At 47.1% G+C, this 22,972-nt stretch overlaps 1 protein-coding gene across 2 annotated transcripts in view; it reads right to left on the bottom strand.

Moving 5' to 3' along the window:
- The window catches only part of MTOR (mechanistic target of rapamycin kinase), a 65,495-nt gene extending 43,204 nt beyond the window's left edge, over positions 1-22,291 (bottom strand). The window contains exons 1-26 of one of the 2 annotated variants that reach the window (XM_087944749.1): positions 22,190-22,291; positions 20,990-21,181; positions 19,747-19,855; positions 18,987-19,219; positions 18,544-18,744; positions 18,224-18,358; positions 17,042-17,317; positions 16,500-16,608; positions 15,285-15,471; positions 14,766-14,894; positions 13,489-13,733; positions 13,175-13,390; positions 12,060-12,265; positions 10,527-10,649; positions 9,760-9,849; positions 9,534-9,626; positions 8,603-8,737; positions 8,209-8,338; positions 7,145-7,395; positions 5,790-5,831; positions 5,039-5,125; positions 4,220-4,387; positions 2,833-2,945; positions 2,487-2,649; positions 1,677-1,769; positions 1,102-1,248 (exon numbers count right to left, since the gene is read on the bottom strand). In XM_087944749.1, the coding sequence (XP_087800875.1) occupies positions 1,102-1,248; positions 1,677-1,769; positions 2,487-2,649; positions 2,833-2,945; positions 4,220-4,387; positions 5,039-5,125; positions 5,790-5,831; positions 7,145-7,395; positions 8,209-8,338; positions 8,603-8,737; positions 9,534-9,626; positions 9,760-9,849; positions 10,527-10,649; positions 12,060-12,265; positions 13,175-13,390; positions 13,489-13,733; positions 14,766-14,894; positions 15,285-15,471; positions 16,500-16,608; positions 17,042-17,317; positions 18,224-18,358; positions 18,544-18,744; positions 18,987-19,219; positions 19,747-19,855; positions 20,990-21,109 (3,801 nt within the window). In that variant the 5' untranslated portion in view covers positions 21,110-21,181; positions 22,190-22,291. The remainder of the gene's footprint in view (positions 1-1,101; positions 1,249-1,676; positions 1,770-2,486; positions 2,650-2,832; positions 2,946-4,219; positions 4,388-5,038; positions 5,126-5,789; positions 5,832-7,144; positions 7,396-8,208; positions 8,339-8,602; positions 8,738-9,533; positions 9,627-9,759; positions 9,850-10,526; positions 10,650-12,059; positions 12,266-13,174; positions 13,391-13,488; positions 13,734-14,765; positions 14,895-15,284; positions 15,472-16,499; positions 16,609-17,041; positions 17,318-18,223; positions 18,359-18,543; positions 18,745-18,986; positions 19,220-19,746; positions 19,856-20,989; positions 21,182-22,189) is intronic. The other variant, XM_087944750.1, reaches the window with a different exon arrangement.
- Positions 22,292-22,972: the final 681 nt, after the last annotated feature.

Below are 22,972 nucleotides of genomic sequence, written 5' to 3'. Positions count from 1 at the left end.
CGTTCTGGTTCTCATATTGAATAACTAGATGAATTTCAATTTTGCAAGCTTCACTCTCATTTGATGCCGCTTCCCAACCATTTGAGGTTTTAATGCTACCTGAGGTTTAAAAGAATATCATAACTTTCTACACTTATTAGTCCCTATCGATGGCCCGATCCTTCATGAATCTGTCTGCACAGGGACAGATTCCTCCAGTTGTCTAGAAGCTTTATTTTTTTAAGTTCTCTGAATGTGGGGGAAACCTGTCTGACAAATACTGCCTCTGTTTTGAAAGGGACATGAAGTTTTCTAGATCAGGGGTGTCAAACTCAAGGCCCACAGGTTAGATCTGGCCCATGAGGCCACCATGGAGACAGCGAAAAGACCGTTCCGCGCTGCCTCTGCCAGCCAAAACGGAGTCCGGGAGGGCTGTGTGCACTCCCCCTTCCCTGGGGTCTCTTTTTCGGCCGTGATGACCTCCTGCAGCCCTCTGGTAGCCAAAACGATCTCCGTTTTGGCTGGCAGAGGGCTGCAGGAGGCCATGGTAGCCGAAAACAGGGCCTGGGGGAGCGCACGCAGCCCCCCCGGGCTCCATTTTCACTAGCAAAACAAACTAAAAACAAAACAAAATGAGAAATATTTCCCCTTTTGTATTTGAGCATGCAAGAAGGGACCGAAAGGGAGAAAGAGGAAAGGCAAAGAAAAAGAAGGGAAGATGGGAAGCGAGCAAGGAAGGAAAAATAAAGAGGGGAAGGAAGAAGAAAGGAGAATGAAGAGGAAAGGAAAAAGAAGAAAAGGAAGGAAGGAAGGAAGGAAGGAAGGAAGGAAGGAAGGAAGGAAGGAAGGAAGGAAGGAAGGAAGGAAGGAAGGCAGGCAGGCAGCGAGGAAGGGTCGGAAGGAAGTCCTGCCTTAGCACTTGGCCACCAAAGGTGCCCCCGACAGGAGTGACGACAAGCTGGCCATGCTCACCCTGTGCCCCCAAGGTCAAGGACAACCCTGATGCGGCCCTCAATGAAATAGGGTTTGACACCCTTGTGCTAGATCACCGCAAACTGGTCCTGGGCAATTTTGATGCCACAAAAAGCATCAGAAACTCTGTTGCTGAAATGGCTGGTTTACCTTCTGTAAGTTGATGGTGCTGACGTGCAGCTTCTTCATGGGCCCCGTTTCGACCGGGCCGCTGGCGAGGGCCTCTCCTTGGCTGCTCCTCTGCATGCGGTGCTGGTATATCAGGGGGTCGTCTTCTTCATCGGCAAGAGTGTAGCCCTAACGCAGAGCAGAGCAGAGCAATTCATCAAAACCAAACCTCGCTTTATAGTTGGGTTTGCACTGCTGTGGTTTGTACTCGTGGCCGAACGGAAGTGTCCAGGATGAAACATCGGCATCTACGGGTCTCATCGTTTCAACTTGTCATGAGAGGAAGGACCGGGGGCAGGGGGGGGGAGAAAGGCATTTGTTATGGGAGGGTTAACCAGAGAAAACGAAACTTCTGCAGCTCCACTGAAGTTTGTGAGAAACTGGAAACTTTCAAGGACGATTTGGCAGGTGTGCAAGTGAGAGACATGGTCCCCATAACAATGGGAACTTTACTTGGTCTATGTGGAAACCTGGGAGGTCGGGCTGGGGAAATCCTTGATTCATATGTACCTTCATAAACCAGTGAATAAAATGGCTTCTTGAGGAGTCTCACTGACCTTCACAATCCTGCAGATGAGGACGTCGTATCGTTGGTGGTTTATCCTGTGACGCACCAATACTTTGTTCACCATCGGGATAAAGATCTGATACTGCAGGGGCGAGAAGAAGAGTTAGGCCCCAGGAAGGCTTCCTTTTCGTTGGCAAGGATAATGACAGTGAGAAGAGAATAGCAGCAGCTCAGAACCAACGCCAAGGAGTGTAATTTTTAAAAACTGGATCTGCACGGGGGGTGCAGTCCTGAGATGTGTCACGTACGATATGCTCTTTCAGAAACAGCTTGAGGAAAATCATTAAAAAAATTTTAAAAAATAGATGGTTACATTTAATGGAATTTGTCTATCAGCTGTGGAATATTTTACAGCGCCTTGTTATTGTGTTAGTTTTGGGGCCCACGCAACCTTCTAAATTTTCAAGCGCCACTGATCCATTTAAAGAGGTCGTTTCATGTTTTGCAATAAAAAAAAAACCCTAGAGGATATAGCCAACATTTCATTTAAACCTATACCATCTAATGTCTCGTTAAAAGTTCAAACTTACAGTGTCCCTTCCCCAGCCACCTAAGGAACAATTTACAGAATACTGAATAACAGAGTTGGGAGGGACCTTGGAGGTCTTCTAGTCCATCCCTCTGCTCAGGCAGGAAACCCTACACCGTTCCAGACAAACGGTTGCCCAATCTCTTCTTAAAAACTTTACTTAAAAATGTACCCCATTCCATCGACCGTTCTTTTATGTTTTAAAGGAAAGGATTTAAATTCGGCGGAGTCAGGATCTCTCCCCTTGGAAAAAAATAATCCCCATTTTACCTTTTTCCCCAGCTGGAAGACGAGGGAGGAGAGCGTGTCCATGGCCGTTGTGCGAAGCTCTGGGCTCTGGTCGAGAGTTCGCACGATGGGATGGATAATCCGCGAAGCGTAATCCGTGAAATCAAGGGACTCGGTTAATCGGTCCACAGTTTCCAAGGCAGCTCTGGAAGGAGAGAGAACGCAAAGCAATTGCAAACACACACTGGACACAGATAAACCCAAAAGAAGGACAGGTGTGTGGGTGTCTTTTTGAGAAAAGTTTTAAGTATTTGGAAGGACTGGCGGCGTCTTCTATTAAAAGCCTGTAAAACAGGGATGATGCCATGGGGACAACCTCCATTCTTACTTGCGAGCAGACAGGGGGGCGTCAGGTGCATCAAAAAGCTTCACAATGGGAGGCAGTAATAAGTGCAGGTAATCGTCCAGGTTGGCTCCAAACAACTGGATGGCATTCAGCAGCTGGAAAGGACGGAAAGCAAACTCAATAGGAATCAAGGGCAAGATTCGAAACAGACATACATATATTATTTATACATTTTTCTTTAATATACATAAGTGCTTAGTAAACGGTGTATGTTATCTGGGTCAATGTACTTATACATAATCGTAATTTCCAATTTCTACCTCTATTATCTAACCATAGGTAAAACACACCCTACGTTCAAAAGTATTCTGTATCTTTTTTTATCCTTTATCTTTAACGTCAACCTATCCATTTCTGCACAATATAGCATTTTTTAAAAATTATATTCTCTTCTGTAGGTGTTTCCTCATCCAGTGTTGTGCAAATACGCACAATACAATTCTCACTGCTGTCAAGACACGTGGTATTAAATATATGTCCCCTTCATATTTGTCAAAAATATTTCGGGCTTTAAATCTGTACGTTGCTTTAACATCTTCTCTAAACGTGTGTGTATTTTCATCCAAAATTTTCTTTTCAACATGTCCACCACATATGGTAGTAAGAGACCAGCGTCTGATTGCATTTCCAACATTTGGTGGACATGTTTTTAAACATCTTTGCTAGCCTTGCCAGTGGCAAATACCACCTGTAAAACATCTAAGTATAGTATATAAAATCATACATTGCAATGTCCTACCTGTCAATGAATACTTCAGCTTCAACCATAACAACACAAGAGCAAACAATAGATACAAACTCAAGGTTAATCGCACCAAACTTGATTGCAGGAAATACGACTTCAGCAACAGAGCGGTCAATGTCTGGAATACTCTACCTGACTCTGTGGTTTCTTCCCCAAACCCCAAAAACTTTAACCTCAGACTGTCTACTATTGACCTCACCCCTTTCCTAAGAGGCCTGTAGGGGGCGTGCATAAGCGCAACAATATGCCTACCGTCCCTGTCCTATTGTTTCTTTTGTTTTTCTTATATGTATCCATGTATTCATAACTATGTTTTTACTTTATACCTATTATCTTGTAAGCAATTGACAAACCAAATAAAATAAAAATAAATAAATTTTATACAGGTTTCCTGGTATCTTCTAATCATAATTTATTTGAGTGATTCTTAAAGCAGTTGGGACAGGCACTTCCATGTTTCTATCAGAACTGAAACAAATGATGTTAGGTCTTCCTGGGAACGAAAATCATATATCCAAGATGATTAACTTGTCCCGGCCTGCAGCAGGCCAGGATTCTGAGGGCTGATTGTAGTTTGAATCAGACCAGGATGTGGGAAGCAACCACCTGTGTCCCCCGGCTCACCTTGGTGGAAACGCTGCGGGTGCTGCTGCTGTCGTGCATGAAGACACGAAGCATGTGCGGGATGAGCTGGGGAAGGTAGAGCTTGAACTCCCCACCGAGGGCCACCACTATCTGCTCGATGAGGAGGATAATCGTGCTCTGGATGGAGTTATTTACCACCCAGAAATCCTGGAGAAGGGGGAAAAGGAAGCAACATTAGGACAGAAAGCCAGAAAGCATGAAAAAGAACGGATTCTTATTACAGTCCTACAGGGTTAAAATGGTTCGAAGGTTAAATTCCACCATCAGAAGCTCCAATTCCATCTCGGAAAGATGGAAATTCGCTTTATGTTCAAAATCTTACGGTGGACCAAGCCAAATCTCTGCAGACATTTGAGACTGGATTTTATCCCCTTACAGTTTAGAATAAAAATATATATCTTTTACAGAAGCTTCTACCTTTTTTAAATAAAAAAAAAACCTCTTCTTTAAATGCTTTAAAATGCTTCCCTTTTCCTGCCTTTCCTGAACATCCTTCTTGAGTACGTTTTCCAGCAAGGCGGGTATGAATGTGTCAAAAAGCTGGAATGGTTATCCCAACAGGAAAGCCAGGGAAACATTGCAAAACAGCTGAACGCATTCTGTTCCTGATTCCGCATTTATGATCAACGAACCCCAGCGTATGCATTGCGCCACTGGCCTTTTTCATTGGCCTTTCATAAGGACTAGCCTTCTCTTCCGTTGCTGCTCAGTGTCGAAGGAAATTCAGTCACACGTCACTTTTAAAACATGTCCTCCGAATTGGGATTTCCTTGCCAAATGTCCAAGGGTGGTACTCACCCTCATGAGGGTAACGATTTCATCCATGTAAGGTCGAATATGGCTTCTCACAAAGGACACCAGCATTCCCAGCTGCTGGAAGAGGAACTAGAAAGGGGAGAAAGAGCAAAACGGCCAGGTGCGCTTTGAGGGGCTTTCAATCCTCACCCCGCCTCCCCTTTCACGTATTTGTTTGCTTCTGTGTCATGCTGTCTCCTCAAGTACGCAGTTAATGTCAGCGGCTCACAACCATGGCTTGGCCAACACTGCTGTGTGCGTTTAGGCAAGCGCAGAAGTTTCAGGCATGCAAATAGTTATAAACACCAGAAACGAAGAGTTTCCCAGCTCTGCTTTCCAAGCCTGTCCCTGCCTTTTCTCAGCTCCTTCAAACGCACACAACTTTTCCCTGACACCCCTAAACTGTCCCTCTCTGCATGTCCAGCACCCTCCTTGGGAAAAAGAGACAGCAGGAAACCGAGGCGGCTTGCAGAAAGAGAAGGCGGTTAAGTTTCAGGCTGAGAATCCAGTGATCAAGAGAGATTTTATGGGGCTGGTGCAAATCAGGATCCACTTGATTATCCACCTTTATCCAATGCAAAAGAGAGCAGAGAGCAGAGAGAGAGAGAGAAAAGGACCAGTTGGGGGGGAATTTGTGAGAGAGTGCTGTGAAAAAGAAGTAGCAAAAAGCGCATCTTTGATTAGGAATTTGAGAAGCTTTGTAGCTAACTCAGGAAGTGCCTTTGGGGGGCACTTAAATGCCAAGCGTACCCACCTCGGCTCTTCTCCCCAGCACACTATCACCATCTTCTTTTACCTGCAAATTTTTAAAGACAGGAGGCAAAGGGCATCAAAGGCAGGCCAGGTCCGGTCACGCAACCAGGGCCGGGTTACCACAAACAGGGGCTTCCATTCAGTGGTTCCATACGGGGAGAAGGTGGGTCTACAAAAGTCCCTTTAGAATGGCTCCCACCCAAAGCACTGTAGGGATTTCCATGGTTCCCAACTATGACGTTATTCAGGACTCCAGTAGATGTTGAAGCTGAGTCCAGACGGATTCTGCTTGGACTTCCTTCCTTCCTCCCTCCCTCCCTCCTTCTCCTCTTCCCTTCCTCCTTTCCTCTCTATTGCCTTCCTTTCTCCCTCTTCCTTTCTTATCTCCTTCCCTCCCTCTTCCTTCTGTCTCCTCTTCCCCCCCTTCCCCTTGTCTCTCTCCTCCCTCCCTCTCTCCTTCCCTCTCCCTTCTCTTCCATCCCTCCTTCCTTTTTTTCTGTCTTTCTTTCCCTGGACTGCATCCTGTCTCTTGCAGTCACAGTCAAAGTTTGATCCAAGAGATAAACCGAGACATGGGTTTATCAGTATCAGCCTTGTGGCTGGCCAGGAACGAGGTGTTCTCTCTCTTTGCCCCACAGCTCTCCACCTGCAGTTACAACCACGTCACTGTCGAACAGTGTTTCTCCACCTGGGCTGTTTTGAAGATGTGTGGACATCAAACTGCCAGGGGATTCTGGGAGTTGAGGTCCATACCCTTTCAAACAACCAAAGATGAGAAGCGATGTAGACCTTTGCAGGGGATGATGGCTTCTTGAAGAGTTGCATCAAGGTCTCGTTGACTGTGGCCTGGGGCAACACAGAATGCGTGGACCTCAGGCAAAATAAAGGCTAGCAGATGAGCAACGGTGGCCAAGGAGCTGGGAGAACTTAGCCAGTAGGGACGGGCCACATTCTCCCCTTCTGAAGAGGACAACGCAAAACGTGTGAGTGGTTACAGAGACTTGAGAACAACAACTGGGCCAAAGCACACCAAGAACAGCAGGACTAAGCTAAAAAAAGGCTCCATTTCTCTGGGCAGGAGAATGATTCCACCTGGGAGTATTTGCCATGAAAAAGGAAGTCCCAGGGCAGCCAGGTTTAGCTTGAAGGAGAGAAGAATGGTTGGCATCGTGTCACGTTCCAAGAGGAACAACCAAAAAAAAACCCCAGGGAATGGAAATGATCATTCGCTTCTTTAGCCCACTGGCAGCACAGATAACTCGGCCGGCCTCTGCCCCCCTCCCTTCTCAAAAGAGCCATGTTTCCATTATTTTTCCCCTCTTTGAAGCGATTTCTGCTTCCTGGGGGCGCACTCACCTCCCTGATGGCCCCATCGCAAACCCGAATGACGCTGAGGAAAGTGGGCATCACTTGAGGCAGGAACTGCACGCACTTGAGGCCAAGGGACTTGAAAATAAAGGTGATGGCTTGGACCACCATGGTGTGGTGGTGGGACAAGGACTGGTCCCGGAAGATCCTCATGAGGGCCACCATGGAGACGGCGGGGTAGAACTCGTCCAGCGGGAGGTTCCCCATGTTAACCAGCATCTCGCTGGTGCTGTAGTCAGCTGGAAAGGAGCAGAGTCTCCATTCAATGTCTGCAGAACGCAACAGGCGACCAACATCCAAAGCAAGCTGAGACTAGACTGTTTGCAATGACTTTATGGATCTGAGATGGAAGAACCTTAAGGAGGAGGGAGCTGGTCTTCAAATGCACTGGGTGCCCTGAATGGGTCTTGGTTTTTAATTTTGATTCCGATCATCCCATTTAAAAATAAAAATGGCTTTGTTTTGAAGCATCCACGGCCACATGAAGAGCCGGTGGTTAGAATGGAGTATTGCAGGCTAATTCTGCCCAATGCAAGGAGTTCGGTCCTGACCAGTTCAAGGTTGAACTCAGCCTTCCATCCTTCCGAGGTGGGTAAAATGAGGACCCAGATTGTTGAGGGGCAAAGAGGCTGACTCTGTAAACCGCTTAGAGGAGGCTGTAAGGCACTGTGAAGCGGTATATAAGTGCTGTTGCTATTTTCCTTCCTTCCCTCCCTCCCTGTGGTTAGAATAGGGTATTGCAGGCAAACTCTGCCCACTGCCAGCAGTTCGATCCTGATCGGCTCAAGGTCGACTCAGCCTCCCATCCTTCCGAGGTGGGTAAAATGAGGACCCAGATTGTTGGGGGCAAAGAGGCTGACTCTGTAAACCGCTTAGAGAGGGCTGTGAAGCACTGTAAAGCGGTATATAAGTCTAAGGGCTATTGCGATTACCATCCAAGCTCAAGTGAGCTAATTTCTGATTTTTTTAAAAGTGAACTACTAAATAACAAGACTGCTTTTTTCTTTTTGGACAGAGGTTGACTCAGAACGTTTGTTCCTCAGTTCACTTACAAGAATCTTGGCTGGATTTAGACTCCGAGAGGCTCACCGCCGAAGCATCCCTGGACTGGTCTATCATACCAATGTTCACCTTGTGTTTATATGGATCCAGAGCTCCCAGGAGGCCAAGGACGCGAATAGCCTGACAGTGAAAATGGAAGAGGGGAGGGGGAAAAAAAACACACACACACACACAAGGTGAAGGCCCAAATTTCACAATTGGGTTTCCCGGGGCACAATTTCTCCCGATAAAAGGATCATGTGGCCCTTCTTTTCTTGCAGGCGTGAAAAGATGGGATGAAGCGAAAGCACGTTCATTTTCCTCTGACGCATTTGAGAAAACTTTCCAAAAGCCCGTCCTCCTCCCTTCTCAGGCCTGCCGAGCCGAGAGACCGAAGAGGCCTACCTCTCTTCGAGTACCCTGGTTCTGCTCCGTTTTCAAGAAGTTCAGCAGCACCTCGAGGAGAGTTGGGTACTTCCTATAGGGTTCCACCACGTAGCCAGTGCTGGCTACCAGCTGCCCCAGGGTCCATAAAGCCACCTGGGAAAGATCCACCACAGGAGAAGACAGAAATTACAGCCCCGTCTAAATAGTTTGCCAAGTGTTTCGCTGCATTGACTAAAGGGCCGGGAGAGAAGTAAACAGCTTGTCAGCTTCTATCACAGGCACCAATTTTATTTCTTCTTTTTTTTAAAAAAAAAGCAAACAACAACGTAAACAGAAACCATTTAAGAACTTTCAGAACAGGTAAGTAGAAATATTGCCCATTTCAAGAGGGAAACAATATGGCTGAAACATAGGAAAAACGGTTGCAGGAATTGGGTATGTCTAATCGGATGAAAAGAAGGACCAGGGGTGATGTGATCGCAGTCTCCCAATATCTCAGGGGCTGTCCTGAAGAAGAGGGAGTCAAGCTATTCTCCAAAGCACCTGAGAAGGCAGGAGAAGAAGCAACGTGTGGAAACTAATCAAGGACAGAAGCAACTTAGAACTACGGAGACATTTCCTGACAGGGAGAAGAATTAACCTGTGGAATGACTTGTCTCAAGAAGTTGTGGGTGCTCCAACCCTGGAAGTTTCTGACAGGAGATTGGATAATCATCTGTCTGAAATGGTATAGGTCTTCTGCTTGACCAGGGAGGTGGGCTAGAAGACCTCCAAGGTCCCTTCCAACTCTGTTATTCAGCCCAAGGGGAGAGAATCGGCCTTGGACGGCCCATCACAAGGGGGCTCATAAGCAGAGGGCAGCATCCTTGACATCAAAAGTGTGTGGGGGGAGGGCAATTTCTCAGGCCCAAGGAGGTGGACCAGGCCATCACCTCTGCAGGCCACTCACCTGTCTTTTGGCGAGCAAGGAGGAGTCCTGGAGCATGTCCATGATGATGATGAAAAGCTCATCCACCCACTTTCGCATCTCCAGCCCACTCACCTATTTGGGGGGGGAATCCAGATGTGAAAAACAGGAACGCAAAAGGGCAGAATAATGATGGAACGATGCTGCGGTGGGAAGGAAGGGACTCACTGCTTTCAGCGGCTGCTGAAGAAGGACTGGCATAACTTACCTGGGCCAGTTCACCAATGGTGGCCAAGACATTATTGATCACACCGGGGTTTGGATCAGGATCTGGGTCTTTCAGTTTCACGATCAATGCCTGTCCAGTGGCACACAGAACAAAAGCAAAAGGGATAAGAAACAAAGGATCTCATAAAATACAGGTGGTCCTTCAGACTTAAGACCCCCAATGGAGCCCCAAAAGTTCTGTTGTTAAGGGTGTTAAAGCGAGTTTTGCCCCAGTTTACATCCTTTCTTGCCTCCGTTGTTAAATGAATCATTGCAGGGATAAGTTAGCGACCTGGTTTGTTAAGTGAATCTGGCTTCCCCATTGACTGGGCTCATCGGAGGGTCGCCAAAGGGGATGACATGACCTCGGGACACTGTGACCGTCCTAAATATGTTGACAGTTGCCAAGCACCTGAATTTTGATCATGTGACCGTGAGGATGGTGCAAATGGTCGTAATGGCAAAAAATGATCATAAATCACGTTTTTCAGTGGCGTTGGTAACTTTGGACAGTCACGAAATGAAATGTTGTAAGTCGAGGGTTACCTATACCCATTTCTTTCCCATCCTATTGAGGAAAGGACATTTTAAGCTCTCTCCTCAGGAGGAGAGAGATGGATGCAACCATTAAATCCATCTTTTTTTTCAACATAGTGGCTGGAGGAAGAGACCACCTGGAGGCGTTTGACTCTGGAGGACAAAGGGAAGGACCTTGGCAGCCACGAAGGGGATTCAAAAAGTCGCCCCCATACACCACGGCCGCCTTACCTTGAGGATGGGTTCCATATAGGGGCGAATGAGCCGGGGGGCATTGGAGACCAAGTGGCCCAACATCCTGGCACTCTGCTCTTTGATTCTGCCCACGCCACTGTGCTCCAGCTCGGTCAGTATCTGGAAGGGAGAAGGAGATGGTTCAGGGTTAAGAGCAAGAGAAAGGAGGAAAGAATTCCAGCTGAGAAGCAAAAAGCTGATTTGTGTGAATGTGATGTCCTTATTCTTCAAAGGGCCAAAAAATGCTCCTCTGAATTTTCTCTACCTGTTACTTATCACTACTGGTGTACCCACATTAGCGGTGGCCTTTAGACTTATCAATCGCTTCAGTGCTTTACAACCCCGTCTAAGCGGTTTACAAAGTCAGCCTATCACCCCCAACAATCTGGGTCCTCATTTTACCAACCTCGGAAGGACGGAAGGCTGAGTCAATCTCGAGCCAGTCAGGATCGAACAGCCTAATGACTCTAATGATTAGAGTCTACTAATAATCCATCGTTAGTGAATACTAATGAAAATAACTCAGAATTGCCTCCCATTTTCTATAATTTCTGCTTTGGGGCAGAAAGTATCTCCAAGGGAGATGGGCAGTTAAGAAATATGAAATAAATGAAAATGGGGAGAATTTCTGAAAATCCATCACTGTATGTATAACAACGGAGCTGATTGTCAGGGTCTATTCATGAACTGGAATAGAGCTTGATAACAAGGTCAGCCAATGAATAGGCATAGCAACTAAGTCAGCCAATGAGGACTGTTTGGAAACTGAAACTAAAAGTAGCCTAGGCGTGGCTCTATATTAAGCTCTGCAACTCTGCAGCTATGTTGAGCTCTGAGTCTATTAAAGATTAAACTAACTTGTTTGCTCTGCTCTGAACTTGCAACATGTTTCTGTTTTGAGTTTGCTCCACGTTGGAGAAATCTACAACTGGTTTGTAAAATCTAGTTATGTTTATAAAGATGTTAAAAAAAGCATCAGCCATCTGTGTTTTTTTTTTTTCCTGGCGCTGAATTATCACTGCAAAACTCTCATTACTAGGGATGGGATCCGACCGGTATAACTACTGGTTCTGTTGCTCTGCGTCGTGCGCGCGAGTCGCGTGAGTGCAATTTACGACCCGCTGAGCTGCCCGGACAGCTGAGCAGCGCTGTGTGCAAGTGCGCAGCGGTTGAAAAAAAGGACTTTTTTCCTGCTTTTTTCAACCGCAGCTGTGTCGCGCAAAGCAGCTGCGGTTGAAAACGCAGGAAATAAAGATCAGGTAATAGCCCGGGCGGGCGGGCGGGCGGGCCAAAACAGCAGTAGACATAGAAACCGGTTCTATGTAAGCTCTCTGTTTCCTGCTTTTCTACAGAATTGGACAGAACCGGTAGAATCCCACCCCTGATCAATGCTGATGGCCTGTTTACAAAGACAAAAAAAATAAAAACCAAAACGATCCCTTTCACCTCTGAGCTACAACGAAGTGACCTTTGGGGGCACTGCCAGGGCAGAGAGAGGGTTTGGCTCGATACCTCCTCCCACACCGTTACCTGAATTAGCATTTTCCGGAGGAATGGCATGACGAAGGCCGGGTTCATGCTGCTCAGCCGGCCCACGGTGCAGATGGCCAGCTCGCGGATTTCAAACACCTGGTCGTTCAGAGCAACGAAAAGGGCCTGCAAGTTCTCTGCCTGGGCCAGGTGGGCATCGAAGCGCTCGTCCAAGGACGCCAGGACGCAGTAGCGTATGTCGGGGTCTGGAGAGGGCAGAGTCGTACAGCAGATGGTTGGGGGGGAGGACAACGCAAGCAGGAAACCAGAGGATCAAGTCCGCTGAACCTGGGCTTGATCCAGCGCCGTCGGCATGGACTCTACAGGTAGTCCTCAACTTACGGCCACAATGGAGCCACAATATTTCTGTGGCTAAGCAAAGACAAGAGTTTTGCCCCGTTTTTACGATCTTCCTTGCCACGGTTGTTAAGTGGATTGCTGCAGTTGTTAAATTAGGTTGCACCGTTGTTAAGTGAATCTGGCTTCCCCGCTGTCGGAAAGTCGCAAATCTGGTCACATGACCCCGGGACATCGCAACCATCATAAAATACGAGTCAGTTGTCAAGCGGTTGAATTTTGATCATGTGACCAATGGGGTAGCAACAGCACTGAGATTTATATACCGCTTCACAGTGCTTCCCAGCCCTCTCTAAGTGGTTTACAGAGTCAGCCTCTTGACCCCAACACTCTGGGTCCTCACTGGACCCACCTCGGAAGGACGGAAGGCTGAGTCGACCTTCCGTCCGGTGAGATTCAAATTGCCAAATTGCAGGCAGCCGGCTGTCGGCAGAAGTAACCTGCAGTACTGCACTCTCACCACTGCGCCACCACGGCTCATGGGATGCTGTAAGCATGACCCTAAGTCGCTTTTTCAGTGCTGTGGTCACTAAGCTAACAGGTGTTAAGTTGAGGACTACCTATATCAGATGATCTTCAGGAAGCTGGAGGTATTTCTCACCATCATCTGCCAAGTTATTTCCATTGCAGGTGGCAAGAAATAAAGTTTGGACCCCCTGTTATGTAAATTCTCCTACGAAAGGTATCCCCTTCCCCAGGAAGACACCACCGAGCGGTCACACCCAGAAGCACCCTCTTCCCTAACTCCTGAGACTTACCGGGGTCTGTGATCCCAACCACCAAGAGTTTGCTGAGGACGTCAGCCACCACCTGGACGGCGGTCTGGCTGACCACATGGGCATGGCCGCTGATCAGGTGAATGGAAGGCGTGAGTAAGCGGGAACAGGTCCGGGCCGCTTCCATGCGCACTTCCTTGTGCTCGCTGTTGAGGAAGTGATCCGCACAGTGCCGGACGAACTGAGTCAATGAATGCCCTAACAAAAGCGGGGGGACAGACAGAAACGGGGCGGTTTGGCCAGCTCTCTTACCCAGGTTGGATTCCCGCTTGCCTCCTCCTCTCCTGCGTGCTCACCTTCAAACTCGAAGCTGCCCAGGGTGCGGAGGGCGAGAGTGATGCTGGCCACGTCGTTGGCCTCGGGAATGTTGGTGAGGCTGGGAGAAGCCAGCTGGTGGGCGAGCCCTTTCGGCATGCCTGGGTGACGCAGCGGGCGATGCATTAGCACAAGGGAGAGCATCTTCAGCAACCCATCCTGGATCTCTTTCTTCAGCTGTGGGATCTGGCGACTCAGGTCGTACAAGACAGCTGTCAGGGCAGGGCTGAGGACAAGATAGAGAGGCCCATGGGTAAACTGTTAGTTGGGGCTTGCCAGACCCTTGCCTAGACATTATATTATTGTTGTATTACTGTATTACATGTATTACTGTTTCGAGTGGGAAGGCTGTACACAGAGTGGTGAGGATGGCTGAAAAGGTATTGGATGTTCATTTCCTTCTATTCAGATCATGGCATATAAGCGATGCTTGACCAAGATTCACAGTATTGTCATGGACACTACACAACTTCTCCATGATTGGTTTTCCTTGTCAAGGTCTGGAAGGATCCGAAGCAGAACATCCAGTTTTTATAATAGCTTCGTACCTTCAAGTATCAACCTAGTTAACTCTCAAGACTCTTTTTTCGCTATGTGTTCAAAATGGACAGCGTGTGTGCATTTTATATATATATATATAGTAATAGCACTTAGACCTCTATACCGCTTTCACAGTGCTTCACAGCCCTCTCTAAACGTTTCACATAGTCAGCCTATTGCCCCCAACCATCTGGGTCCTCATTTTACCCACCTCGGAAGGATGGAAGGTTGAGTCAACTTTGAGCCGGCTAGGATCGAACTACTGAACTGCTGGCAATCGGCAGTCAGCAGAATTAGCCTGCAATACTGCATTTTAACCACTGTGCTCCTATACGTGTGTGTGTGTGCATGCATGTGTATATGCGGGCATCAGAATTTCATTTTTAACGCATGCCAGCGCATTCACAGAAAAAAAGTGACAATAAAGATCATCGTATATTTCAGCAGGAGAGTATATGCAGCGGATTTTGGTCCAAGGCTTGTGAAGAAACCCAATGCTCAGGCAAGAAAGTGCTTCGAATCTCAAGTGCTTTCTAGGCACTAAAGCAAACCCCCAAGAAAAAGGAAATTCAGCAGCTGCTCACATGTTTGTTACACAACTGAACATGAGGCTGTTTTCAACTTTCATGAAAGTATAACAACGCCTGGTGATTAAGAGAGAGAAATGCAGGCCCAAAGCAGAAGACAAGGAGGCTGCTGGAGTGAATGCAAGACCTACCTCAGCCCCACAGCCAGCATGGGCTCCAGAAGTTCTTTGATGTCTTGCTGAATAGAGGGACCCATTGCTCGTGCCACCATGCTGATGCAAGTGAAAACAGTGGCGTCCACCTGCACGGTTTTCTGTCTCCTAAGGAGGCAGGGATGACATTTCTTTAAGCAAGCCAAATCTTTCATACACAACGGCAACTTAGCCATATAGCCATTATCACCCCACCTGACAAGAAGTTTACAGGTGACAGAGGTGGAAAAAGTAGCTGTGACTGTGACCTCAACACCCAAAGGCCTGATGTGGGAAGTAGCTGTTTGGGGCAATGAGCTCTGGGATTAAAGCTCTTACGGAATCTCTTTTTGATGACTTTCAACTATGCCCAAAATGAGAGTGAACATTCATTTGTGTTAATTAACCATCAACGCTCAAGAGTTCGGAATTGTTTCAACTGTTAGAGGGCTGTCATTCCCACTAAAAATGGGATGCACAGCCCTGGATATCTCGCAATCATTGGAAACCCCCACTTACTTGTGGGTAAAGTCCTTCAACGGAAGGGCCCCCTTGATAATTTCAAGAACCTTGGGCAGGTAAACCTGGAACTCTGATCGCACAGCCACAGAGAGCAAACCCAGGGCTTGGAAAGCAGCCGTCCGCTCCTTTTCCTTCTTCACGCAGCTCAAGACGTGGCTCATGGTATCAGGAAGGTAGTGGTCAGCTGGTCACCCAACAGCAGTGGAGGAGAAAGAGTAAAAACCACACACTTTCATTAAGAAAACACAGGTTGTTAATTCAGAGGAATCAAACATGCTCCCAAAAAAAAAAAAAAAAATGCAGAGTACCAACAAGGTAATCAAGGATGAACGGGACACAGTGCACATGTTTCCAAGAAGTCATTCCTCTAAGACTGTAAAAATCTGGAGGAGGAGGTATTTAATGGCTTCCCGAATTAAACTAGAAATACAAATAGCACTTAAGACTTATATGCCACTTCGCAGTGCTTCACAGCCCTAAGTGGTTTACAGAGTCAGTCTTTTGCCCCCAACAATCTGGGTCTTCATTTGGCCCACCTTGGAAGGATGAAAAGCTGAGTCAACCTTTGAGCCAGTGAAAATCAGACTAAGGGCTGTGGGCAGAATTAGCCTGCAGTACTGTATTCTAACCACCGTGCCATCACGGCTCTTGGGCGCTGGCACAGTGGATCCTCAAAATCTTTCAACTGCTTAGGGACCTGCCATTCAGTTGAATGTACTTCATTTCCCTCTATGCCAGGGGTTCCCAACCTGGGGTGCTCGCACCCTGGGGTGCGAGACGATATTCCAGGGGTGCGAGAAAAGTCCAGGTAAATAATAGGATATTGGCTATATGTTGGCATTTTTATTTATTATTTATTTCAGGGGTGCGAGGTTCGAGTGAAATTTCTTTAGGGGTGCGGGTAAAAAAGGTTGGGAACCACTGCTCTATGCTCTATGCCAGGGGTCTCAACCTCGGCAACTTTAAGACCTGTGGACTTCAACTCCCAGAGCAGAGCTGGCTGAGGAATTCTGGGAGTTGAATTCCACAAGTCTTAAAGTTGCCAAGGTTGGAGACCCCTGCTCTACACAGAGGAAAAAAGACCAATCTGTAGTAGAGGCACATATTGTTCTATACTTCTATATATCCTCCACAGAAAAGAAACGACCAAGAAAGAAACACAATCTTTCTGGTGTCATTCCCAAGTACCAACTTCAAATCCCTCCTCTTTACCTGTGAAAGCGGAAGGGCGGAAAGCAGCTAGCCGGGGCAATAAGCTGAGGACAGTCATTTGAATCAAAGTATTTTTGCTGCTTCGGCACTTCAGGACCCAGTAGCACACCTGAAAAGTGAAAGAGGTTCCATTAATAGCTTGAGCAGCGCCCCCAAAACAACAAGGAAACCGCTTCAAATGTCAGCTGGGGACAGATAGGAAAGCTAGAAAGCAGGCAGGGAGACAAAGGAGAAGCTTTCTCAAGCATTTTCTCTTTTAAAATAACAAATGAAGCGTCTTTTTACCGAAGATACTAGAAAGATACCCAAGAGGATTGTTAAATCTGCAGTATTAGATAAATACAGTTCTGGTGTAATTCTTTTTATAAGGCAGAATTCTGCCATCGGTAACATCTCATCCAAATGCAAGAAGGCACTTTTGTTTGCTTTTTATGCCCCAGCAAGAGATAGTTCTCAGGACTTTCTGAATGCTCTTCAAAAGCACATTTGCAATTGGGAAAGGGAAGCAGAACGAAAACAGGGAGCGCCCCACCCAAGTTCACCTGGTCAAACTTCTCCTCCATCAGCTCTCGGCAGCATCGGCTTTCTACCAAGGTCGACTTGGCTGGGACCGGTAACGCCCCAAATCCCAGGATTCCTGAGTGGGGGCTGAAGCCCAGAAGTCCGATCAAGGCGTTGCACTGTTGGGGCTGTATCGACTGGAAGCTGGAGAAGGGGGTGACGTGACGGGGCTTAGTGCCGAAGCCCAAAAGATCCTTGCAGTATTTGTCATGCACCAACTGCTGCTGGGTGATTTCTTCCATCTCTTCCCTGAGACGCTAAATGGAAAGAAGAACAGAGGGTTAAAATTGCCCCCCCACTCCCGGGGTGGGATTCTACAGGTTCAAACATATTCGCTAGAACTGGCAGTTAACATTCTGAGCAGTTCGGAGAACCGGTTGTTAGAAGAAATTACTGGGCTAACCCTGTAAGGAAGGCAGGAAGGAAACATTCTGGTGTTGCTTGCAGAAACTGCCTCTCCGTTAACCCTTATTACATTCTTGGCAGGACTAGACTTCCTGTCTCAGGAACGTCTCTGGAGTTTTTTTCCCCTCCTTTGCTGGTGCTTTGCTTGTGTGGAGTGACCATTCAAAGTTACAACGGCACTGAAAAAAGGGACTTATGACCATTTTTCACACTTACGACTATTGCAGCATCCCCACAGTCATGAGAGGCCAGGCGAGGAGATGTGTGCCTCGATGCGAGTGATGTTGAGTTGGCCACGCCCAGCCAGTCACACTACCATCAAGCCACGCCCACCAACTAAGCCACACCCACAGAACCAGTTGTTAAAAACATTGAATCCCCCCAAAAAAAAAAAAAAAAGGAGCAGCAGGGCAGGCTAGTGCCTCAGGATTGGAAATAGAGAAGGGCAGCCTTGTGGAGTCAAAGCAACTCCTTATCACATCCACTTGTAGCCTTTAACGGCAGCAACCATTCAATTGTTCCAATTCTGTTGGGTAAAATTTTATTTTAGCATATAGGAACAATGATGGTGTAGAAGCACACATATCTAATCACGTATCTTTCTGCAGCTCATGAGATTATGCTCTGAAAAACTCAGTCCCAACTGGCCCCATTCATCAGGCTGTCCAATGACTATTTATTTCAAGGTTTTTTAATCCACGCTGAAGGACAGGAATGTCTTAAAGTAACATGTCCCCTTCCCCAACGGAGGGACTCACCTCTCCTTCCATGCTGCTAATCCGCACCAGTTCATTGAGGATCAGTAAGGCACCATGGATTCGGTCGTCCCGATTCACACCCTTTTCTTTCGCCACGGACTCATCAAAGCCCTTCTCAGCTTCCTCATAGGTTTGCTGAAACAACACAGACCATTGCTTAGAACTGAATATTAACCTCTCAAAATAGTTGTGCCTGATAGGATCTATGGCAATTTCACATATCTTGCCTCAAAATCAGATTCTAATCCTTCCCACAACTTCAACCGGCCTAATGGGTTTATGGCTTCGGAAAGGAAACCCCAAATGCCCCCCCTTCTTACTCGGTACCACTGCGGCTTCTGCATCTCTTTGGACTCGCGTTGAGTGGTCAAGATAAGACAAGCTCGTAAAGCCGAAACGGCTCCTTCCCGGATAGCCTGCTTTGGATCCCACACAGCGACAAAGATGTTGTCGAAAAATGGCTGGACTTGCTGGAAGAAGAACGTGGGAACACTGATGGCCAACTCTCGCAAAACCAAGACCTGGGTAAAGAAAACGAGACCCACCAAGAACAGCAGTTTTATACATCAGCATTACACACGATATACAAAAGCATTAACATTGAATCAAAAGGGTTGCTGGCACGTGTCTCTGAAAAAACATCCATTTGTGACTTCATGATGGACGTGGGAGGAATTAAAAGGAATAAAGTCAGTGTATTTCTCAGACATAAGCCCCCGGGGGCCAAAATATCATAGGCAGCTTGAATCATAGCTATTCTTACCGCTGCATGCCTCCGTCCTTCGTTCCTGTCGGCGCCAAGCCACTCCAGAGCCCGCTTCACTTCAAATTCCACGTATTCTGCCGTGAAGGTATCGCCGGCCATCGCAAGACGCCCAATGGCTTTGGAGGCCATCTCCATGACAACAGGGTCATTGGATGGAAGAAGGTTCCTTAGGTAGTTGGCGAACCTGCCAATGCGTGTAGCGTTGCCTCCCTCAACACCAATGAGGCTCGCTGTGGAAGAGAACACACCAGTGTCGGAGCTGCTAAAGGACCAATATGGGTAATTCACTGGATACAGGTACTCCTCGATTTATGGCCATAATTGAGCCCAGAATTTCTGTTGCTAAGCGAGAAATTTGCTAAGTGAATTTTGTTCCGTTTTATGAGTTTCCTTGCCACGTTTGCTAAGTGAATCATGGCAGTTGTTAAATTAGTAACATGGTTGTTAAGTGAATCTGGTTTCCCCATTGATTTTGTCAGAAGGTCGCAAAAGACACTATAACCGTCATAAATATGAACCACTCGTCAAGCATTTGAATGTAAACCATGTGAACACGGGGGTGCTACAATAGTCATAAGTGTGAAAAATGGCCATAAGTCACTTTTTTTCAGTTGCATTATCTTTGAACGGTCATTAAATGAACTGTTTTAAGTCCAGGACTATCTGTATTCCTGCTACTTTTTGGGGACACACATCACGAACAGGTTTTACAGAGCTCTCAACCAGTATTCTTCAGGCAATCTATCTGGCTACTCACCTATAGCCAAAATGCCTCCTTTCCTTTCATTTGCATCTGAACTCGAGACCAACTCAAAGATGTGATGGTTCAGCTGATCGTAAAAACGTGTGGATTCTTCCTGGCTCATCTGTGCAGGAGGGGGAAAAAAAGTGGGTGCGAATTACCCAAAACCTTTCATCAAACCTTAACGGAAAAGGATGAAACAAAACACGAAAGAAATATGTCTGATCTTAACTCAGAAAGAGAGAGGGGAAAAAGGGTTTCTTGTTTGCTTCCGTTGAAGAAAGCAAAGTTCAGAGCAGGAAAATGGGCTTCATGGTTCAGGCACAGATCACTTCTCCATCCCACAGTCACACTACGAAGGGTTTAATAAAGGAGAATATTTGTAGATCGGGGTTGACATGAGGGACTCTAGGTGTTCTCAGAGCCTGGTGGTTTTCTTGCAGACGTTTCATGACCCAAGCTAGGTTCTACAGAGGAATGACTGAGTCTGTCATCTGCATCTCTATAACTGTCTGGTTTGGTTCAGCAACCCAACAGGACAGACACAGACTACAGAGGATAATTAGGACTGCAGAAAAAAACAATTACTACCCACCTGCCTTCCATTTGAAGAGCTGTATACTGCACGAGTCAAAAAAGAGGGCTGTGAAAATATTTACAGACCCCTCACATCCTGGACATAAACTGTTACCCTCAAAATGACGCTATAGAGCACTGCACACCAGAACAACTAGACACAAGGACAGTTTTTCCCCAAACGCCATCACTCTGCTAAACAAATAATTCCCTCAACACTGTCCAACTATTTACAAAGTCTGCACTACTATTACTATTAATCTTCTCATCCCTCCTTATCACCCATTCCCTCCCACTGGTGACTGCATGACTATAACTTTGTCGCTTGTATCCAAACGATTTTTATTGACTGTTTCCTAGTATGATTTGATTGCTTATTGTACCCTACGACTATTATTAAGTGTTCTACCTTATGGTTCTTGATGAATGTATCTTTTCTTTTATGTACACTGGGAGCCTATGCACCAAAGACAAATTCCTTGTGTGTCCAATCACACTTGGCCAATAAAGAATTCTATCTATTCTATTCTGTTCTGTTCTATTCTATTTATTCTATCTATCTATTTATTCTATTTATTCTATTTATTCTATCTATCTATCTATCTATCTATCTATCTATCTATCTATCTATCTATCTATCTATCTATCTACATTAGTGCTATGAAGAGTCTTCCCAACTCACCTCTCGGAGCTCCATGGTGACATAATGCTGCAAATCCTTTGCTGCCTTCGCCCGGGTCTCTTCATTACGGCTCTTGAGGCCACCAGCAAATTGCTGGAGGATAATGACCGTCCCAGACATGGTGGCATTGAATCTTCCTGGTTTTTCCGTTGGGGGAGAAGCGGCCGCAGCTAAAACTTACCCGGAAGCAACCTGGGAAGGAGAGAGAAGAGAAACATTCAAGTCAACCCATCTTCTCCACAGTATTGGTATCCATTGACTTGTCACCACAATCGAGCCTAAAATTTCTCTGTGTTAAATGAAATATTTGTTAAATGAGTTTTGCCCTATTTTACGCCCTTTCTTGCCACGGTTGTTAAGTGAATTGCTGCAGTGGATAAGTTAGTAACCCAGTTGTTAAGTGAATCTGCCTTCCCTAGCTTTTGTCGGAAGGTCGCAAAAGGGGGATCACATCATGACCTCGGGACACAGCAACGGTCATAAATATGAATCAGTTGCCAAGCATCCGGATTTTGATCATGGGGACGCCACAAAGGTCATTAACTGTGAAAACTGTCACATTTTTGCGCTGCTGTGACCCTGAACGGTCACTAAATGAGCTGTAGTAAGTGGAGGACCACCTGCGTCAGAGGAAATGAGTTATCAGCCTTGAGCAAGGTCCACAGTGGAATAATCTTCCATAGGAACCTGCAAACTCCAGGTGTGGCTATTCTCAGCATGCCCCCACATCGGCCAGCTGCTGAAAGGCCTTCAACATCTGGCATTGCCTCCCCACGCCCCACCAGTGCCCCCCAAAGCGGGGTTGCTTTGTGGCCCCTGCAAACCTACTTCCTCAGGGAGGACTAGAAACTTGAGCAGGTGAGCTGGCTAGGAATGACCCAGAGCTGGGAAATCTTGGGGGGGCAGCTGGGAGGAGCCCCACGACTGAGGGGTGCCGTTCACACTGGAAGGGGGGCGCCTAATAAGTGGGAGGGGCCTATCAAGAGAGACGAGGGGGTCAAGAACCAGAGGGCGGGGCCTAGGGAGTGGGCGGGGCAACTGTCTGAGGGGAGAAGCGGAGAGGTCATCGCGCTAAAAAAAAAAAAAAAGCTGCAAAGCGGCGTTTTTCGAAGCCCTCAAATCTGGAGGCCGAAGCTCGGCGAAGGCAGCAAAACGGGGAAAGGACGGGCAGGCGCTGAGGGGGATTTCCCCGACACTCACGACGAGGCCTATCCTCCACCGGCTCCTCCGCCTCACTCCTCCATCTTCCTCCCCCTTGGCGGCCCGCTCGACTCCGCCATCCCTTTTCTCGCCTCCACTTTTTTTTTTACATCCGCCCTTTCTGGATCGCCAGCCAATCACCTTGCCGGCAGTCCAAGATGGACAAAGGGCCCAGCCAATAGAAAGCCGGGGGAGGGAAATGACAGGAAGTTATTCCCACTCTCCCGGTCTTTCTCCTACGGTGCGACCGCGGAAGGAGGGGAGAGGGCGTAAAGATTGGCCCAATCAGGAAAGAGGACGGCAAGATTGATACGGAAGCGGGCCAACAAGAGCGGGAGAAAAAAAAGCGTTGGACACCGAGTGAGGACACGCCGCCAATGCTTCCGCCCAATTGACAGTCGGGGCTAGGATGGCGCATGCGCGAGGAGCCTCGAGCGCCGCTTCTTACCGTAATTATCAGATTGACGCGCGCGCCAATAATTTGTCCCCAAACACATTCATTTCTTCAGTTAAATGTAAGGAGGTTGCATCACTAGTAAATCCTCCCTTCTCGTCGGATTGTGGTTGGATGGAAAAAAAAAAATTCAGGAGAAAAGCAATCCTGGAATGAAAGAGAAACTTCCTACCACTTAACACTTCCTAACATTTAACCAGTGGAATGACTTGCCTTCAAAAGTTGTGGGTGCTCCATCACTGGAGGTTTTTAAGAGAGTCTGGCCTGGACAGTCACTTCTCTGAAATGGTATAGGATCTCCTGCTTTAACAGGGGGTTGGAAGTCACTA

This window comes from Notechis scutatus, chromosome 16 (genome assembly GCF_049901735.1).
Source record: "Notechis scutatus isolate UNSWTSFEM ecotype Mainland chromosome 16, rNotScu1.2, whole genome shotgun sequence".
In the NCBI taxonomy this organism is placed as follows: Eukaryota; Metazoa; Chordata; class Lepidosauria; order Squamata; family Elapidae; genus Notechis; species Notechis scutatus.
This window is presented reverse-complemented; position numbering and strand designations above follow the sequence as displayed.